The sequence below is a fragment of the Procambarus clarkii genome, chromosome 22, assembly GCF_040958095.1.
Source record: "Procambarus clarkii isolate CNS0578487 chromosome 22, FALCON_Pclarkii_2.0, whole genome shotgun sequence".
In the NCBI taxonomy this organism is placed as follows: domain Eukaryota; kingdom Metazoa; phylum Arthropoda; class Malacostraca; order Decapoda; family Cambaridae; genus Procambarus; species Procambarus clarkii.
This window is the reverse complement of record NC_091171.1, coordinates 49,343,409-49,357,756: the sequence shown is the minus strand read 5'-3', so window position 1 is coordinate 49,357,756 and position 14,348 is coordinate 49,343,409. Positions and strand designations below refer to the sequence as shown.

General features: G+C 56.6%; 1 protein-coding gene across 1 annotated transcript; it reads right to left on the bottom strand.

The window, feature by feature from the left end:
* Positions 1-4,859: 4,859 nt before the first annotated feature.
* On the bottom strand, positions 4,860-6,012 carry LOC138367581 (uncharacterized). Its single transcript, XM_069329291.1, has 2 exons — positions 5,713-6,012; positions 4,860-5,366 (listed from the first exon to the last, which is right to left on the bottom strand). The coding sequence occupies exons 1-2, from the start codon at positions 6,010-6,012 to the stop codon at positions 4,860-4,862; spliced, it is 807 nt and encodes a 268-aa protein (XP_069185392.1).
* Positions 6,013-14,348: the final 8,336 nt, after the last annotated feature.

Here is a 14,348-nt window from a genome sequence, read left to right as displayed (position 1 = left end):
TACATAATTATCATGAGAAAACTTATAAAGACGCCGGAAATAAATTAGATCAAATCTACACTGATGGGTCATGTAATCCTAGCAATGTGAGGCCTGGTCCACCGTACACTGTAATTAGGAATAATGTCTTTCAAAACGGAAATGAGGAAAAAACAGGTAATGAGAACTGTGTCTCCTCAACACAAGCAGAACTAACTGCATTGTTATGGTGTTAAGATTAATTTAAACAAACACTAACGGTGCAGTGATCTCCACTGATTCAAAAGCACCAGCACTACAAAGCCTTTATAAAAATCGTGCAGAAAACCTTGCGATAGTTGCTGAAATAAAGAGAGCTGTGAGAGTACTCTGTGAGAGTACTCAGTGAGAGTACTCTGTGAGAGTACTCTGTGAGAGTACTCAGTGAGAGTACTCAGTGAGAGTACTCTGTGAGAGTATGGCAGTAGTCAGGGAAGAGTCGTCAAATTCCCATGGATCCCCTCCCATGTTGGAATATGTGGGAATGAACGAGCAGATGTGCTGGCTGCTGAAGGCGCTGAAGGAGACCATATTGAATACTTCATACCCAAGACTCTACTACAAATTAGAGGTATTATCAGGCAACATCACCGTGACAAGGTAACTGAGGAAAGGAGGATAGAAGCACAAACCAGTGAATCTGTAAGATGGTACAACATGGTTGCAGCTGGCGATCCCAATCATTATGGCCGAAGAGGAGGACGACGAGGGAGAGAATCAGTAATAGCGAGAATCCGTCTTGGATACAAATATCCATGGAGATACGGAGTGGAAACAACAGTTGAGCAGCGGAGTAAGAGAATATATGTGCAGTTGCCCAATACTGTCACTATGGCGGCGTGTCCACTCACAGGATGAGTGCCGCTGCCTAATACTGTCACTATGGCGGTGTGTCCACTCACAGGATGAGTGCCGCTGCCTAATACTGTCACTATGGCGGTGTGTCCACTCACAGGATGAGTGCCGCTGCCTAATACTGTCACTATGGCGGCGTGTCCACTCACAGGATGAGTGCCGCTGCCTAATACTGTCACTATGGCGGTGTGTCCACTCACAGGATGAGTGCCGCTGCCTAATACTGTCACTATGGCGGTGTGTCCACTCACAGGATGAGTAACGCTACCCAATACCGTCACTACGGCGGCGTGTCCATTCGCAGGATGAGTGACGCTGCCCAATACTGTCACTATGGCGGTGTGTCCATCCACAGGATGAGTGCCGCTGCCCAATACTGTCACTATGGCGGTGTGTCCACTCACAGGATGAGTAACGCTGCCCAATACTGTCACTATGGCGGTGTGTCCACTCACAGGATGAGTGCCGCTGCCCAATACTGTCACTATGGCGGTGTGTCCACTCACAGGATGAGTAACGCTGCCCAATACCGTCACTATGGCGGTGTGTCCACTCACAGGATGAGTAACGCTGCCCAATACCGTCACTATGGCGGTGTGTCCACTCACAGGATGAGTAACACTGCCCAATACCGTCACTACGGCGGTGTGTCCACTCACAGGATGAGTGGCGCTGCCCAATACCGTCACGACGGCGGTGTGTCCACTCACAGGATGAGTGCCGCTGCCCAATACTGTCACTATGGCGGTGTGTCCACTCACAGGATGAGTAACACTGCCCAATACCGTCACTACGGCGGTGTGTCCACTCACAGGATGAGTGCCGCTGCCCAATACTCACAGGATGAGTAACGTAGGTGTGGCCCATGAGGCTAGGCAGTTAGCAAGGGGGAGAGTGAAAGGAGGGATAGAGGGGGCGTGAGGGAGAGGGAAGAGTGAGGGAGGGGGGGGAGAGAGAGGGAGAGAGAGAGAGAGAGAGTGAGTGAGAGAGAAGGGAGGAGGAGGAGGAGGAGGAGAAGGAAGCAACAGATAAGGGCACACCCCGTGATTGCAACCATTTACGAAGCATCATAAATAACAACTTTAGCAAAATCCCTCTTACTCTCCCTCCTCCCTCACTCCCCCCCCCCCCACTCCCTCCCTCACTCCCCATGGTCCGAGTGAGAGGGGGGGGGGGGTGAGGGGGAGAAACACAGAGAGGGGGACAGTAACGAGACACTCAAATGGACAGACATAACGACAGAGAGAAAGAGACAGAGAGAGAGAGAGAGAGAGAGAGAGAGAGAGAGAGAGAGAGAGAGAGAGAGAGAGAGAGAGAGAGAGAGAGAGAGAGAGAGAGAGAGAGAGAGAGAGACAGAGACAGAGAGAGAGACAGACAGAGACAGAGACAGAGACAGAGACAGAGACAGAGACAGACAGACAGACAGACAGACAGACAGACAGACAGACAGACAGACAGACAGACAGACAGACAGACAGACAGACAGACACAGACAGACAGAGACGGAGAGAGAGAGAGACAGAGAGAGACAGAGAGAGACAGAGAGAGACGGAGAGAGACAGAGAGACACAGACAGAGAGAGACAGAGAGAGACAGAGAGAAACAGAGAGAGACAGAGAGAGACAGAGAGACACAGACAGAGAGAGACAGAGAGAGACAGAGAGAAACAGAGAGAGACAGAGAGAGAGAGAGAGAGAGACAGAGAGAGAGAGAGGTCAGTAAGGACCCCCGCCGCCATAACAGGGCAGCACAAGAGCCGCCACTAAAAAAGCAATAATGTTATGTGCTTCTCGCACCCTTCCCCTCTCTCTCTGTTGCTCTGTTGTGGCTCCTGTTGCACTCTGCCTCAGTCGCTCTCTCTCTCTCTCTCTCTGTTGCTCTGTTGTGGCTCCTGTTGCACTCTGCCTCAGTCGCTCTCTCTCTCTCTCTGTTGCTCTGTTGTGGCTCCTGTTGCACTCTGCCTCAGTCGCTCTCTCTCTCTCTCTCTGTTGCTCTGTTGTGGCTCCTGTTGCACTCTGCCTCAGTCGCTCTCTCTCTCTCTGTTGCTCTGTTGTGGCTCCTGTTGCACTCTGCCTCAGTCGCTCTCTCTCTCTCTCTCTGTTGCTCTGTTGTGGCTCCTGTTGCACTCTGCCTCAGTCGCTCTCTCTCTCTCTCTCTGTTGCTCTGTTGTGGCTCCTGTTGCACTCTGCCTCAGTCGCTCTCTCTCTCTCTCTCTGTTGCTCTGTTGTGGCTCCTGTTGCACTCTGCCTCAGTCGCTCTCTCTCTCTCTCTCTGTTGTTCTGTTGTGGCTCCTGTTGCACTCTGCCTCAGTCGCTCTCTCTCTCTCTCTCTGTTGCTCTGTTGTGGCTCCTGTTGCACTCTGCCTCAGTCGCTCTCTCTCTCTCTCTCTGTTGCTCTGTTGTGGCTCCTGTTGCACTCTGCCTCAGTCGCTCTCTCTCTCTCTGTTGCTCTGTTGTGGCTCCTGTTGCACTCTGCCTCAGTCGCTCTCTCCCTCTCTCTCTGTTGCTCTGTTGTGGCTCCTGTTGCACTCTGCCTCAGTCGCTCTCTCTCTCTCTCTCTGTTGCTCTGTTGTGGCTCCTGTTGCACTCTGCCTCAGTCGCTCTCTCTCTCTCTCTCTCTGTTGCTCTGTTGTGGCTCCTGTTGCACTCTGCCTCAGTCGCTCTCTCTCTCTCTCTCTCTGTTGCTCTGTTGTGGCTCCTGTTGCACTCTGCCTCAGTCGCTCTCTCTCTCTCTCTCTGTTGCTCTGTTGTGGCTCCTGTTGCACTCTGCCTCAGTCGCTCTCTCTCTCTCTCTGTTGCTCTGTTGTGGCTCCTGTTGCACTCTGCCTCAGTCGCTCTCTCTCTCTCTGTTGCTCTGTTGTGGCTCCTGTTGCACTCTGCCTCAGTCGCTCTCTCTCTCTCTCTCTCTGTTGCTCTGTTGTGGCTCCTGTTGCACTCTGCCTCAGTCGCTCTCTCTCTCTCTCTCTGTTGCTCTATTGTGGCTCCTGTTGCACTCTGCCTCAGTCGCTCTCTCTCTCTCTCTCTCTGTTGCTCTGTTGTGGCTCCTGTTGCACTCTGCCTCAGTCGCTCTCTCTCTCTCTCTCTCTGTTGCTCTGTTGTGGCTCCTGTTGCACTCTGCCTCAGTCGCTCTCTCTCTCTCTGTTGCTCTGTTGTGGCTCCTGTTGCACTCTGCCTCAGTCGCTCTCTCTCTCTCTCTCTCTCTCTGTTGCTCTGTTGTGGCTCCTGTTGCACTCTGCCTCAGTCGCTCTCTCTCTCTCTGTTGCTCTGTTGTGGCTCCTGTTGCACTCTGCCTCAGTCGCTCTCTCTCTCTCTCTCTGTTGCTCTGTTGTGGCTCCTGTTGCACTCTGCCTCAGTCGCTCTCTCTCTCTCTGTTGCTCTGTTGTGGCTCCTGTTGCACTCTGCCTCAGTCGCTCTCTCTCTCTCTCTCTGTTGCTCTGTTGTGGCTCCTGTTGCACTCTGCCTCAGTCGCTCTCTCTCTCTCTCTCTGTTGCTCTGTTGTGGCTCCTGTTGCACTCTGCCTCAGTCGCTCTCTCTCTCTCTGTTGCTCTGTTGTGGCTCCTGTTGCACTCTGCCTCAGTCGCTCTCTCTCTCTCTCTCTGTTGCTCTGTTGTGGCTCCTGTTGCACTCTGCCTCAGTCGCTCTCTCTCTCTCTCTCTGTTGCTCTGTTGTGGCTCCTGTTGCACTCTGCCTCAGTCGCTCTCGGGCTCGACAACGCTGCTCTGTTGTGGCTCCTGTTTATTACTTAGTGCTCCCCATGCTTCTCCTGTTTGTGTCACCGTTCCTGTTATCTGTGTTGCTCTGTTTCTGTTATTTTAATTCTTATCGCCATGTTGTTTTACTTTACTGCCGTTCTTGCTCTGTTATCGTAGTGCAGCTGCTCCTCTTGCTCTGTTATCATAGCGTAACTGCTCCTCTTGTTCTGTTATCATCGTGCAGCTGCTCCTCTTGTTCTGTTATCATAGCGTAACTGCTCCTCTTGTTCTGTTATCATCGTGCAGCTGCTCCTCTTGTTCTGTTATCATAGCGTAACTGCTCCTCTTGTTCTGTTATCACAGTGTGATGGTCCTCTTGCTCTGTTATCACAGTGTGATGGTCCTCTTGTTCTGTTATCACAGTGTGATGGTCCTCTTGTTCTGTTATCACAGTGTGATGGTCCTCTTGCTCTGTTATCACAGTGTGATGGTCCTCTTGCTCTGTTATCACAGTGTGATGGTCCTCTTGTTCTGTTATCACAGTGTGATGGTCCTCTTGCTCTGTTATCACAGTGTGATGGTCCTCTTGCTCTGTTATCACAGTGTGATGCTCCTCTTGCTCTGTTATCACAGTGTGATGGTCCTCTTGCTCTGTTATCACAGTGTGATGGTCCTCTTGTTCTGTTATCACAGTGTGATGCTCCTCTTGTTCTGTTATCACAGTGTGATGGTCCTCTTGTTCTGTTATCACAGTGTGATGGTCCTCTTGCTCTGTTATCACAGTGTAGATGCTCCTCTTGCTCTGTTATCACAGTGTGATGGTCCTCTTGCTCTGTTATCACAGTGTGATGGTCCTCTTGCTCTGTTATCACAGTGTAGATGCTCCTCTTGTTCTGTTATCACAGTGTAGATGCTCCTCTTGTTCTGTTATCACAGTGTAGATGCTCCTCTTGCTCTGTTATCACAGTGTAGATGCTCCTCTTGTTCTGTTATCACAGTGTGATGGTCCTCTTGCTCTGTTATCACAGTGTGATGGTCCTCTTGCTCTGTTATCACAGTGTGATGCTCCTCTTGCTCTGTTATCACAGTGTAGATGCTCCTCTTGTTCTGTTATCACAGTGTAGATGCTCCTCTTGCTCTGTTATCACAGTGTGATGGTCCTCTTGTTCTGTTATCACAGTGTGATGGTCCTCTTGCTCTGTTATCACAGTGTGATGGTCCTCTTGCTCTGTTATCACAGTGTGATGGTCCTCTTGTTCTGTTATCACAGTGTGATGGTCCTCTTGCTCTGTTATCACAGTGTGATGGTCCTCTTGTTCTGTTATCACAGTGTGATGGTCCTCTTGTTCTGTTATCACAGTGTGATGGTCCTCTTGCTCTGTTATCACAGTGTGATGGTCCTCTTGTTCTGTTATCACAGTGTGATGGTCCTCTTGCTCTGTTATCATAGCGTAACTGCTCCTCTTGTTCTGTTATCACAGTGTGATGGTCCTCTTGCTCTGTTATCACAGTGTGATGCTCCTCTTGTTCTGTTATCACAGTGTGATGGTCCTCTTGCTCTGTTATCACAGTGTGATGGTCCTCTTGTTCTGTTATCACAGTGTGATGGTCCTCTTGCTCTGTTATCACAGTGTGATGGTCCTCTTGCTCTGTTATCACAGTGTGATGCTCCTCTTGTTCTGTTATCACAGTGTGATGCTCCTCTTGTTCTGTTATCACAGTGTGATGGTCCTCTTGCTCTGTTATCACAGTGTGATGGTCCTCTTGCTCTGTTATCACAGTGTAGATGCTCCTCTTGTTCTGTTATCACAGTGTAGATGGTCTTCTTGCTCTGTTATCATAGTGTGATGCTCCTCTTGTTCTGTTATCACAGTGTAGATACTCCTCTTGCTCTGTTATCACAGTGTGATGGTCCTCTTGCTCTGTTATCACAGTGTAGATGCTCCTCTTGCTCTGTTATCACAGTGTAGATGCTCCTCTTGTTCTGTTATCACAGTGTGATGGTCCTCTTGCTCTGTTATCACAGTGTGATGGTCCTCTTGCTCTGTTATCACAGTGTGATGCTCCTCTTGCTCTGTTATCAGAGTGTAGATGCTCCTCTTGCTCTGTTATCACAGTGTGATGGTCCTCTTGCTCTGTTATCACAGTGTGATGCTCCTCTTGTTCTGTTATCACAGTGTGATGGTCCTCTTGCTCTGTTATCACAGTGTGATGCTCCTCTTGCTCTGTTATCACAGTGTGATGCTCCTCTTGCTCTGTTATCACAGTGTGATGCTCCTCTTGCTCTGTTATCATAGCGTAACTGCTCCTCTTGTTCTGTTATCACAGTGTGATGGTCCTCTTGTTCTGTTATCACAGTGTAGATGGTCCTCTTGTTCTGTTATCACAGTGTGATGCTCCTCTTGTTCTGTTATCACAGTGTAGATGCTCCTCTTGCTCTGTTATCACAGTGTGATGCTCCTCTTGCTCTGTTATCACAGTGTGATGGTCCTCTTGCTCTGTTATCACAGTGTGATGCTCCTCTTGCTCTGTTATCACAGTGTGATGCTCCTCTTGCTCTGTTATCACAGTGTGATGCTCCTCTTGCTCTGTTATCATAGTGTGATGGTCCTCTTGCTCTGTTATCATAGTGTGATGGTCCTCTTGCTCTGTTATCACAGTGTGATGGTCCTCTTGCTCTGTTATCATAGTGTGATGGTCCTCTTGCTCTGTTATCACAGTGTGATGCTCCTCTTGCTCTGTTATCATAGTGTGATGGTCCTCTTGCTCTGTTATCACAGTGTGATGCTCCTCTTGCTCTGTTATCACAGTGTGATGGTCCTCTTGCTCTGTTATCACAGTGTGATGCTCCTCTTGCTCTGTTATCACAGTGTGATGCTCCTCTTGCTCTGTTATCACAGTGTGATGGTCCTCTTGCTCTGTTATCATAGTGCAGCTGATCCTGTCTGTTACAGCTTTCACTGCCACGCAGTTACTTCTGTTGCTCACCCGCTTCTCCTGTTGCCATACAGTTTGCTGCTCCTGTTGACATTTTGTCCCTAGTCGTACTGAGGCAGTAACCTCAGCCTGTTATTCACAACCCGCTCCCAGGGCCCCCTACACCAAGCCAGCTCCCAGGGGCCCTACACCAAGCCAGCTCCCAGGGCCCCCTACACCAAGCCAGCTCCCAGGGGGCGCTACACCAAGCCAGCTCCCAGGGGCCCCCTACACCAAGCCAGCTCCCAGGGGCCCCCTACACCAAGCCAGCTCCCAGGGGGCGCTACACCAAGCCAGCTCCCAGGGGCCCCCTACACCAAGCCAGCTCCCAGGGGGGCCCCTACACCAAGCCAGCTCCCAGGGGCCCCTACACCAAGCCAGCTCCCAGGGGCCCCTACACCAAGCCAGCTCCCAGGGCCCCCTACACCAAGCCAGCTCCCAGGGGCCCCTACACCAAGCCAGCTCCCAGGGGGGCCCCTACACCAAGCCAGCTCCCAGGGGCCCCCTACACCAAGCCAGCTTCCAACTAGGGGCCCCTACACCAAGCCAGCTCCCAGGGCCCCCTACACCAAGCCAGCTCCCAGGGGCCCCTACACCAAGCCAGCTCCCAGGGGCCCCTACACCAAGCCAGCTCCCAGGGCCCCCTACACCAAGCCAGCTCCCAGGGGCCCCTACACCAAGCCAGCTCCCAGGGGCCCCTACACCAAGCCAGCTCCCAGGGGCCCCTACACCAAGCCAGCTCCCAGGGGGGCCCTTACACCAAGCCAGCTCCCAGGGGGCCCTACACCAAGCCAGCTCCCAGGGGCCCCTACACCAAGCCAGCTCCCATGGGCCCCTACACCAAGCCAGCTCCCAGGGGGCCCCTACACCAAGCCAGCTCCCAGGGGCCCCTACACCAAGCCAGCTCCCAGGGGCCCCTACACCAAGCCAGCTCCCAGGGGCCCCTACACCAAGCCAGCTCCCAGGGGGCCCTACACCAAGCCAGCTCCCAGGGGGGCCCTTACACCAAGCCAGCTCCCAGGGGGGCCCTTACACCAAGCCAGCTCCCAGGGGGCCCTACACCAAGCCAGCTCCCAGGGGGGCCCTTACACCAAGCCAGCTCCCAGGGGGCCCTACACCAAGCCAGCTCCCAGGGGCCCCTACACCAAACCAGCTCCCATGGGCCCCTACACCAAGCCAGCTCCCAGGGGGGCCCCTACACCAAGCCAGCTCCCAGGGGCCCCTACACCAAGCCAGCTTCCAGGGGCCCCTACACCAAGCCAGCTCCCAGGGGCCCCTACACCAAGCCAGCTCCCAGGGGGCCCTACACCAAGCCAGCTCCCAGGGGGGCCCCTACACCAAGCCAGCTCCCAGGGGGGCCCCTACACCAAGCCAGCTCCCAGGGGGGCCCCTACACCAAGCCAGCTCCCAGGGGGCCCTACACCAAGCCAGCTCCCAGGGGCCCCTACACCAAGCCAGCTCCCAGGGGCCCCTACACCAAGCCAGCTCCCAGGGGCCCCTACACCAAGCCAGCTCCCAGGGGCCCCTACACCAAGCCAGCTCCCAGGGGGGGCCCCTACACCAAGCCAGCTCCCAGGGGGGCCCCTACACCAAGCCAGCTCCCAGGGGCCCCTACACCAAGCCAGCTCCCAGGGGGGCCCCTACACCAAGCCAGCTCCCAGGGGGGCCCCTACACCAAGCCAGCTCCCAGGGGGGCCCCTACACCAAGCCAGCTCCCAGGGGGGCCCCTACACCAAGCCAGCTCCCAGGGGGGGCCCCTACACCAAGCCAGCTCCCAGGGGGCCCCTACACCAAGCCAGCTCCCAGGGGCCCCTACACCAATGCCAGCTCCCAGGGGGGCCCCTACACCAAGCCAGCTCCCAGGGGGGCCCCTACACCAAGCCAGCTCCCAGGGGGGCCCCTACACCAAGCCAGCTCCCAGGGGGGCCCCTACACCAAGCCAGCTCCCAGGGGGGCCCCTACACCAAGCCAGCTCCCAGGGGGGCCCCTACACCAAGCCAGCTCCCAGGGGGGCCCCTACACCAAGCCAGCTCCCAGGGGGGCCCCTACACCAAGCCAGCTCCCAGGGGGGCCCCTACACCAAGCCAGCTCCCAGGGGGGCCCCCTACACCAAGCCAGCTCCCAGGGGGGCCCCTACACCAAGCCAGCTCCCAGGGGCCCCTACACCAAGCCAGCTCCCAGGGGCCCCTACACCAAGCCAGCTCCCAGGGGGGCCCCCTACACCAAGCCAGCTCCCAGGGGGGCCCTTACACCAAGCCAGCTCCCAGGGGGGCCCCCTACACCAAGCCAGCTCCCAGGGGGGCCCCTACACCAAGCCAGCTCCCAGGGGGGCCCCTACACCAAGCCAGCTCCCAGGGGGGCCCCTACACCAAGCCAGCTCCCAGGGGGGCCCCTACACCAAGCCAGCTCCCAGGGGGGCCCCTACACCAAGCCAGCTCCCAGGGGGGCCCCTACACCAAGCCAGCTCCCAGGGGCCCCTACACCAAGCCAGCTCCCAGGGGGGCCCCTACACCAAGCCAGCTCCCAGGGGGGCCCCTACACCAAGCCAGCTCCCAGGGGGGCCCCTACACCAAGCCAGCTCCCAGGGGGGCCCCTAGCTGAGCCAACTTCCACTTGATTTTATGGAAATTTGATATATTTTGGGAAATAAAAAAGTCTTTACCTTTGTCTACGTGAGACTGTCCACCCCTTCCTGTCCACCCCTTCCTGTCCACCCCTTCCTGTCTACCCCCTTCCTGTCCACCCCCTTCCTGTCCACCCCTTCCTGTCCACCCCTTCCTGTCCACCCCTTCCTGTCCACCCCCTTCCTGTCTACCCCCTTCCTGTCCACCCCTTCCTGTCTACCCCCTTCCTGTCCACCCCCTTCCTGTCCACCCCCTTCCTGTCCACCCCCTTCCTGTCCACCCCCTTCCTGTCTACCCCCTTCCTGTCCACCCCCTTCCTGTCTACCCCCTTCCTGTCCACCCCTTCCTGTCTACCCCCTTCCTGTCTACCCCCTTCCTGTCTACCCCCTTCCTGTCTACCCCCTTCCTGTCTACCCCCTTCCTGTCTACCCCTTCCTGTCTACCCCCTTCCTGTCTACCCCCTTCCTGTCTACCCCTTCCTGTCTACCCCCTTCCTGTCCACCCCCTTCCTGTCTACCCCTTCCTGTCTACCCCCTTCCTGTCTACCCCTTCCTGTCTACCCCCTTCCTGTCTACCCCCTTCCTGTCTACCCCTTCCTGTCCACCCCTTCCTGTCCACCCCTTCCTGTCCACCCCCTTCCTGTCTACCCCCTTCCTGTCCACCCCCTTCCTGTCCACCCCTTCCTGTCTACCCCCTTCCTGTCTACCCCCTTCCTGTCTACCCCCTTCCTGTCCACCCCCTTCCTGTCTACCCCCTCCTGTCTACCCCTTCCTGTCCACCCCCTTCCTGTCTACCCCTTCCTGTCCACCCCCTTCCTGTCTACCCCCTTCCTGTCTACCCCCTTCCTGTCTACCCCCTTCCCGTCCACCCCTTCCTGTCTACCCCCTTCCTGTCCACCCCCTTCCTGTCCACCCCCTTCCTGTCCACCCCTTCCTGTCCACCCCTTCCTGTCTACCCCCTTCCTGTCTACCCCCTTCCTGTCCACCCCTTCCTCTCCACCCCCTTCCTGTCTACCCCCTTCCTGTCCACCCCCTTCCTGTCTACCCCCTTCCTGTCCACCCTTCCTGTCCACCCCTTCCTGTCCACCCCCTTCTTGTCTACCCCCTTCCTGTCCACCCCCTTCCTGTCCACCCCTTCCTGTCCACTCCCTTCCTGTCCACCCCTTCCTGTCCACCCCTTCCTGTCCACCCCTTCCTGTCCACCCCCTTCCTGTCTACCCCCTTCCTGTCTACCCCTTCCTGTCTACCCCCTTCCTGTCTACCCCCTTCCTGTCTACCCCCTTCCTGTCTACCCCCTTCCTGTCTACCCCTTCCTGTCTACCCCATTCCTGTCCACCCCCTTCCTGTCCACCCCTTCCTGTCTACCCCCTTCCTGTCCACCCCTTCCTGTCCACCCCTTCCTGTCTACCCCCTTCCTGTCTACCCCCTTCCTGTCTACCCCCTTCCTGTCCACCCCCTTCCTGTCCACCCCTTCCTGTCTACCCCCTTCCTGTCTACCCCCTTCCTGTCTACCCCCTTCCTGTCTACCCCCTTCCTGTCTACCCCCTTCCTGTCCACCCCCTTTCTGTCCACCCCCTTCCTGTCTACCCCCTTCCTGTCCACCCCCTTCCTGTCCACCCCCTTCCTGTCTACCCCCTTCCTGTCCACCCCCTTCCTGTCCACCCCTTCCTGTCCACCCCCTTCCTGTCCACCCCTTCCTGTCTACCCCCTTCCTGTCCACCCCCTTCCTGTCCACCCCTTCCTGTCTACCCCCTTCCTGTCTACCCCCTTCCTGTCTACCCCCTTCCTGTCCACCCCCTTCCTGTCTACCCCCTTCCTGTCCACCCCCTTCCTGTCTACCCCCTTCCTGTCTACCCCCTTCCTGTCCACCCCTTCCTGTCCACCCCCTTCCTGTCCACCCCCTTCCCGTCCACCCCCTTCCTGTCCACCCCCTTCCTGTCTACCCCCTTCCTGTCCACCCCCTTCCTGTCTACCCCCTTCCTGTCCACCCCCTTCCTGTCCACCCTCTTCCTGTCCACCCCCTTCCCGTCCACCCCCTTCCTGTCCACCCCCCCTCCCCGGACGCTTAGTAAGAAGTTGCATATTTGAGCATTTATGTTATTGTCTGAGTCTGTTGGTGGGCTTACTGGAGTATACGGGGGGGGGAGAGAGAGAGAGAGAGACAGAGCGAGAGAGAGCGAGAGAGATAGAGACAGAGCCAGAGAGAGAGCCAGAGAGAGAGAGAGAGAGAGAGAGAGAGAGAGAGAGAGAGAGAGAGAGAGAGAGAGAGAGAGAGAGAGAGAGAGAGACAGGGAGAGAGCCAGAGAGAGAGCCAGAGAGAGAGAGAGAGAGAGAGAGAGAGAGAGAGAGAGAGAGAGAGAGAGAGAGAGAGAGAGAGAGAGACAGGGAGAGAGACAGGGAGAGAGCCAGAGAGAGAGCCAGAGAGAGAGCCAGAGAGAGAGCCAGAGAGAGAGCCAGAGAGAGAGAGAGAGAGAGAGAGAGAGAGAGAGAGAGAGAGAGGAGAGAGAGAGAGAGAGAGAGAGAGAGAGAGAGAGACAGGGAGAGAGAGACAGGGAGAGAGCCAGAGAGAGAGCCAGAGAGAGAGCCAGAGAGAGAGAGAGAGAGAGAGAGAGACAGAGAGAGAGAGAGAGAGAGAGAGAGAGAGAGAGAGAGAGAGAGAGAGGAAGACAGACGGGCACAGTGACAGTTAATCAGAGTTAGGCAACATCTACTGCCACATCAACAGACAATATCCACACCGTACTGTGCTCACCTCACCATAACTCTCTGTACCAGTGTGTGTTAGTGTAGTGATGGTGACACCCCCCTGCCCTGTCCTGCCTCGCTACACCCCGCCCTGCCTCACTACACCCCCGCCCTGCCTCGCTACACCCCGCCCTGCCTCACTACACCCCCGCTCTGCCTCACTACACCCCCGCCCTGCCTCACTACACCCCCGCTCTGCCTCACTACACCCTGCCCTGCCTTACTACACCCCGCCCTGCCTCACTACACCCCCTCCCTGCCTCGCTACACCCCCACCCTGCCTCACTACACCCCTGCCCTGCCTCACTACACCCCCGCCCTGCCTCGCTACACCCCGCCCTACCTCGCTACACCCCGCCCTGCCTCGCTACACCCCGCCCTGCCTCGCTACACCCCGCCCTGCCTCGCTACACCCCCGCCCTGCCTCACTACACCCCCGCCCTGCCTCGCTACACCCCGCCCTACCTCGCTACTCCCCCGCCCTGCCTCGCTACACCCCCGCCCTGCCTCACTACACCCCCGCCCTGCCTCGCTACACCCCCGCCCTGCCTCACTACACCCCCGCCCTGCCTCACTACACCCCCGCCCTGCCTCACTACACCCCCGCCCTGCCTCACTACACCCCCGCCCTGCCTCGCTACACCCCCGCCCTGCCTCACTACACCCCCGCCCTGCCTCACTACACCCCCGCCCTGCCTCACTACACCCCCGCCCTGCCTCACTACACCCTGCCCTGCCTCACTACACCCCCGCCCTGCCTCACTACACCCCCGCCCTGCCTCACTACACCCCCGCCCTGCCTCGCTACACCCCCGCCCTGCCTCGCTACACCCCCGCCCTGCCTCACTACACCCCCGCCCTGCCTCGCTACACCCCCGCCCTGCTTCGCTACACCCCCGCCCTGCCTCACTACACCCCCGCCCTGCCTCACTACACCCTGCCCTGCCTCACTACACCCCCGCCCTGCCTCACTACACCCTGCCCTGCCTCACTACACCCCCGCCCTGCCTCACTACACCCCCGCCCTGCCTCACTACACCCCCGCCCTGCCTCACTACACCCCCGCCCTGCCTCACTACACCCTGCCTCGCTACACCCCGCCTCACTCACCAAATGGTCTCCCCCCCCCCTCACTGTACTCACACGATCAAAGATCTCTAAGCTCAATGCCAACTATTAAACCCATTTTTCCCCGCATAATAAAAGATACCCGCTTCGAACGTCGACACATTTTATCAATTCCATCAATCTCAAAAGAATTAAACACCATCCGAGGCTGATTAAACCCTGAATAATGCATCTGACCCGTCGCTCTCTGGGGTGATGGAGTCTGATGAGGACTCTCGCTGGCTCCCTCAAAACACATATAAAACTATATATATTATTTGTCATCAAAAATTTGTTTAATGCGGGTTAAAAGGTCTTTAGTCGCTAAAATTT

What these genes read in the sequence shown, in the direction of transcription:
- LOC138367581 (XM_069329291.1), bottom strand. Translation starts at nt 6,012, where the DNA reads ATGATAACAGAGCAAGAGGACCATCACACTGTGATAACAGAACAAGAG. An exon ending in AACAAGAGGACCATCACACT is followed by an intron (nt 5,367 to 5,712) that starts GTGATAACAGAG and finishes CTGTGATAACAG; the next exon opens with AGCAAGAGGAGCATCTACAC.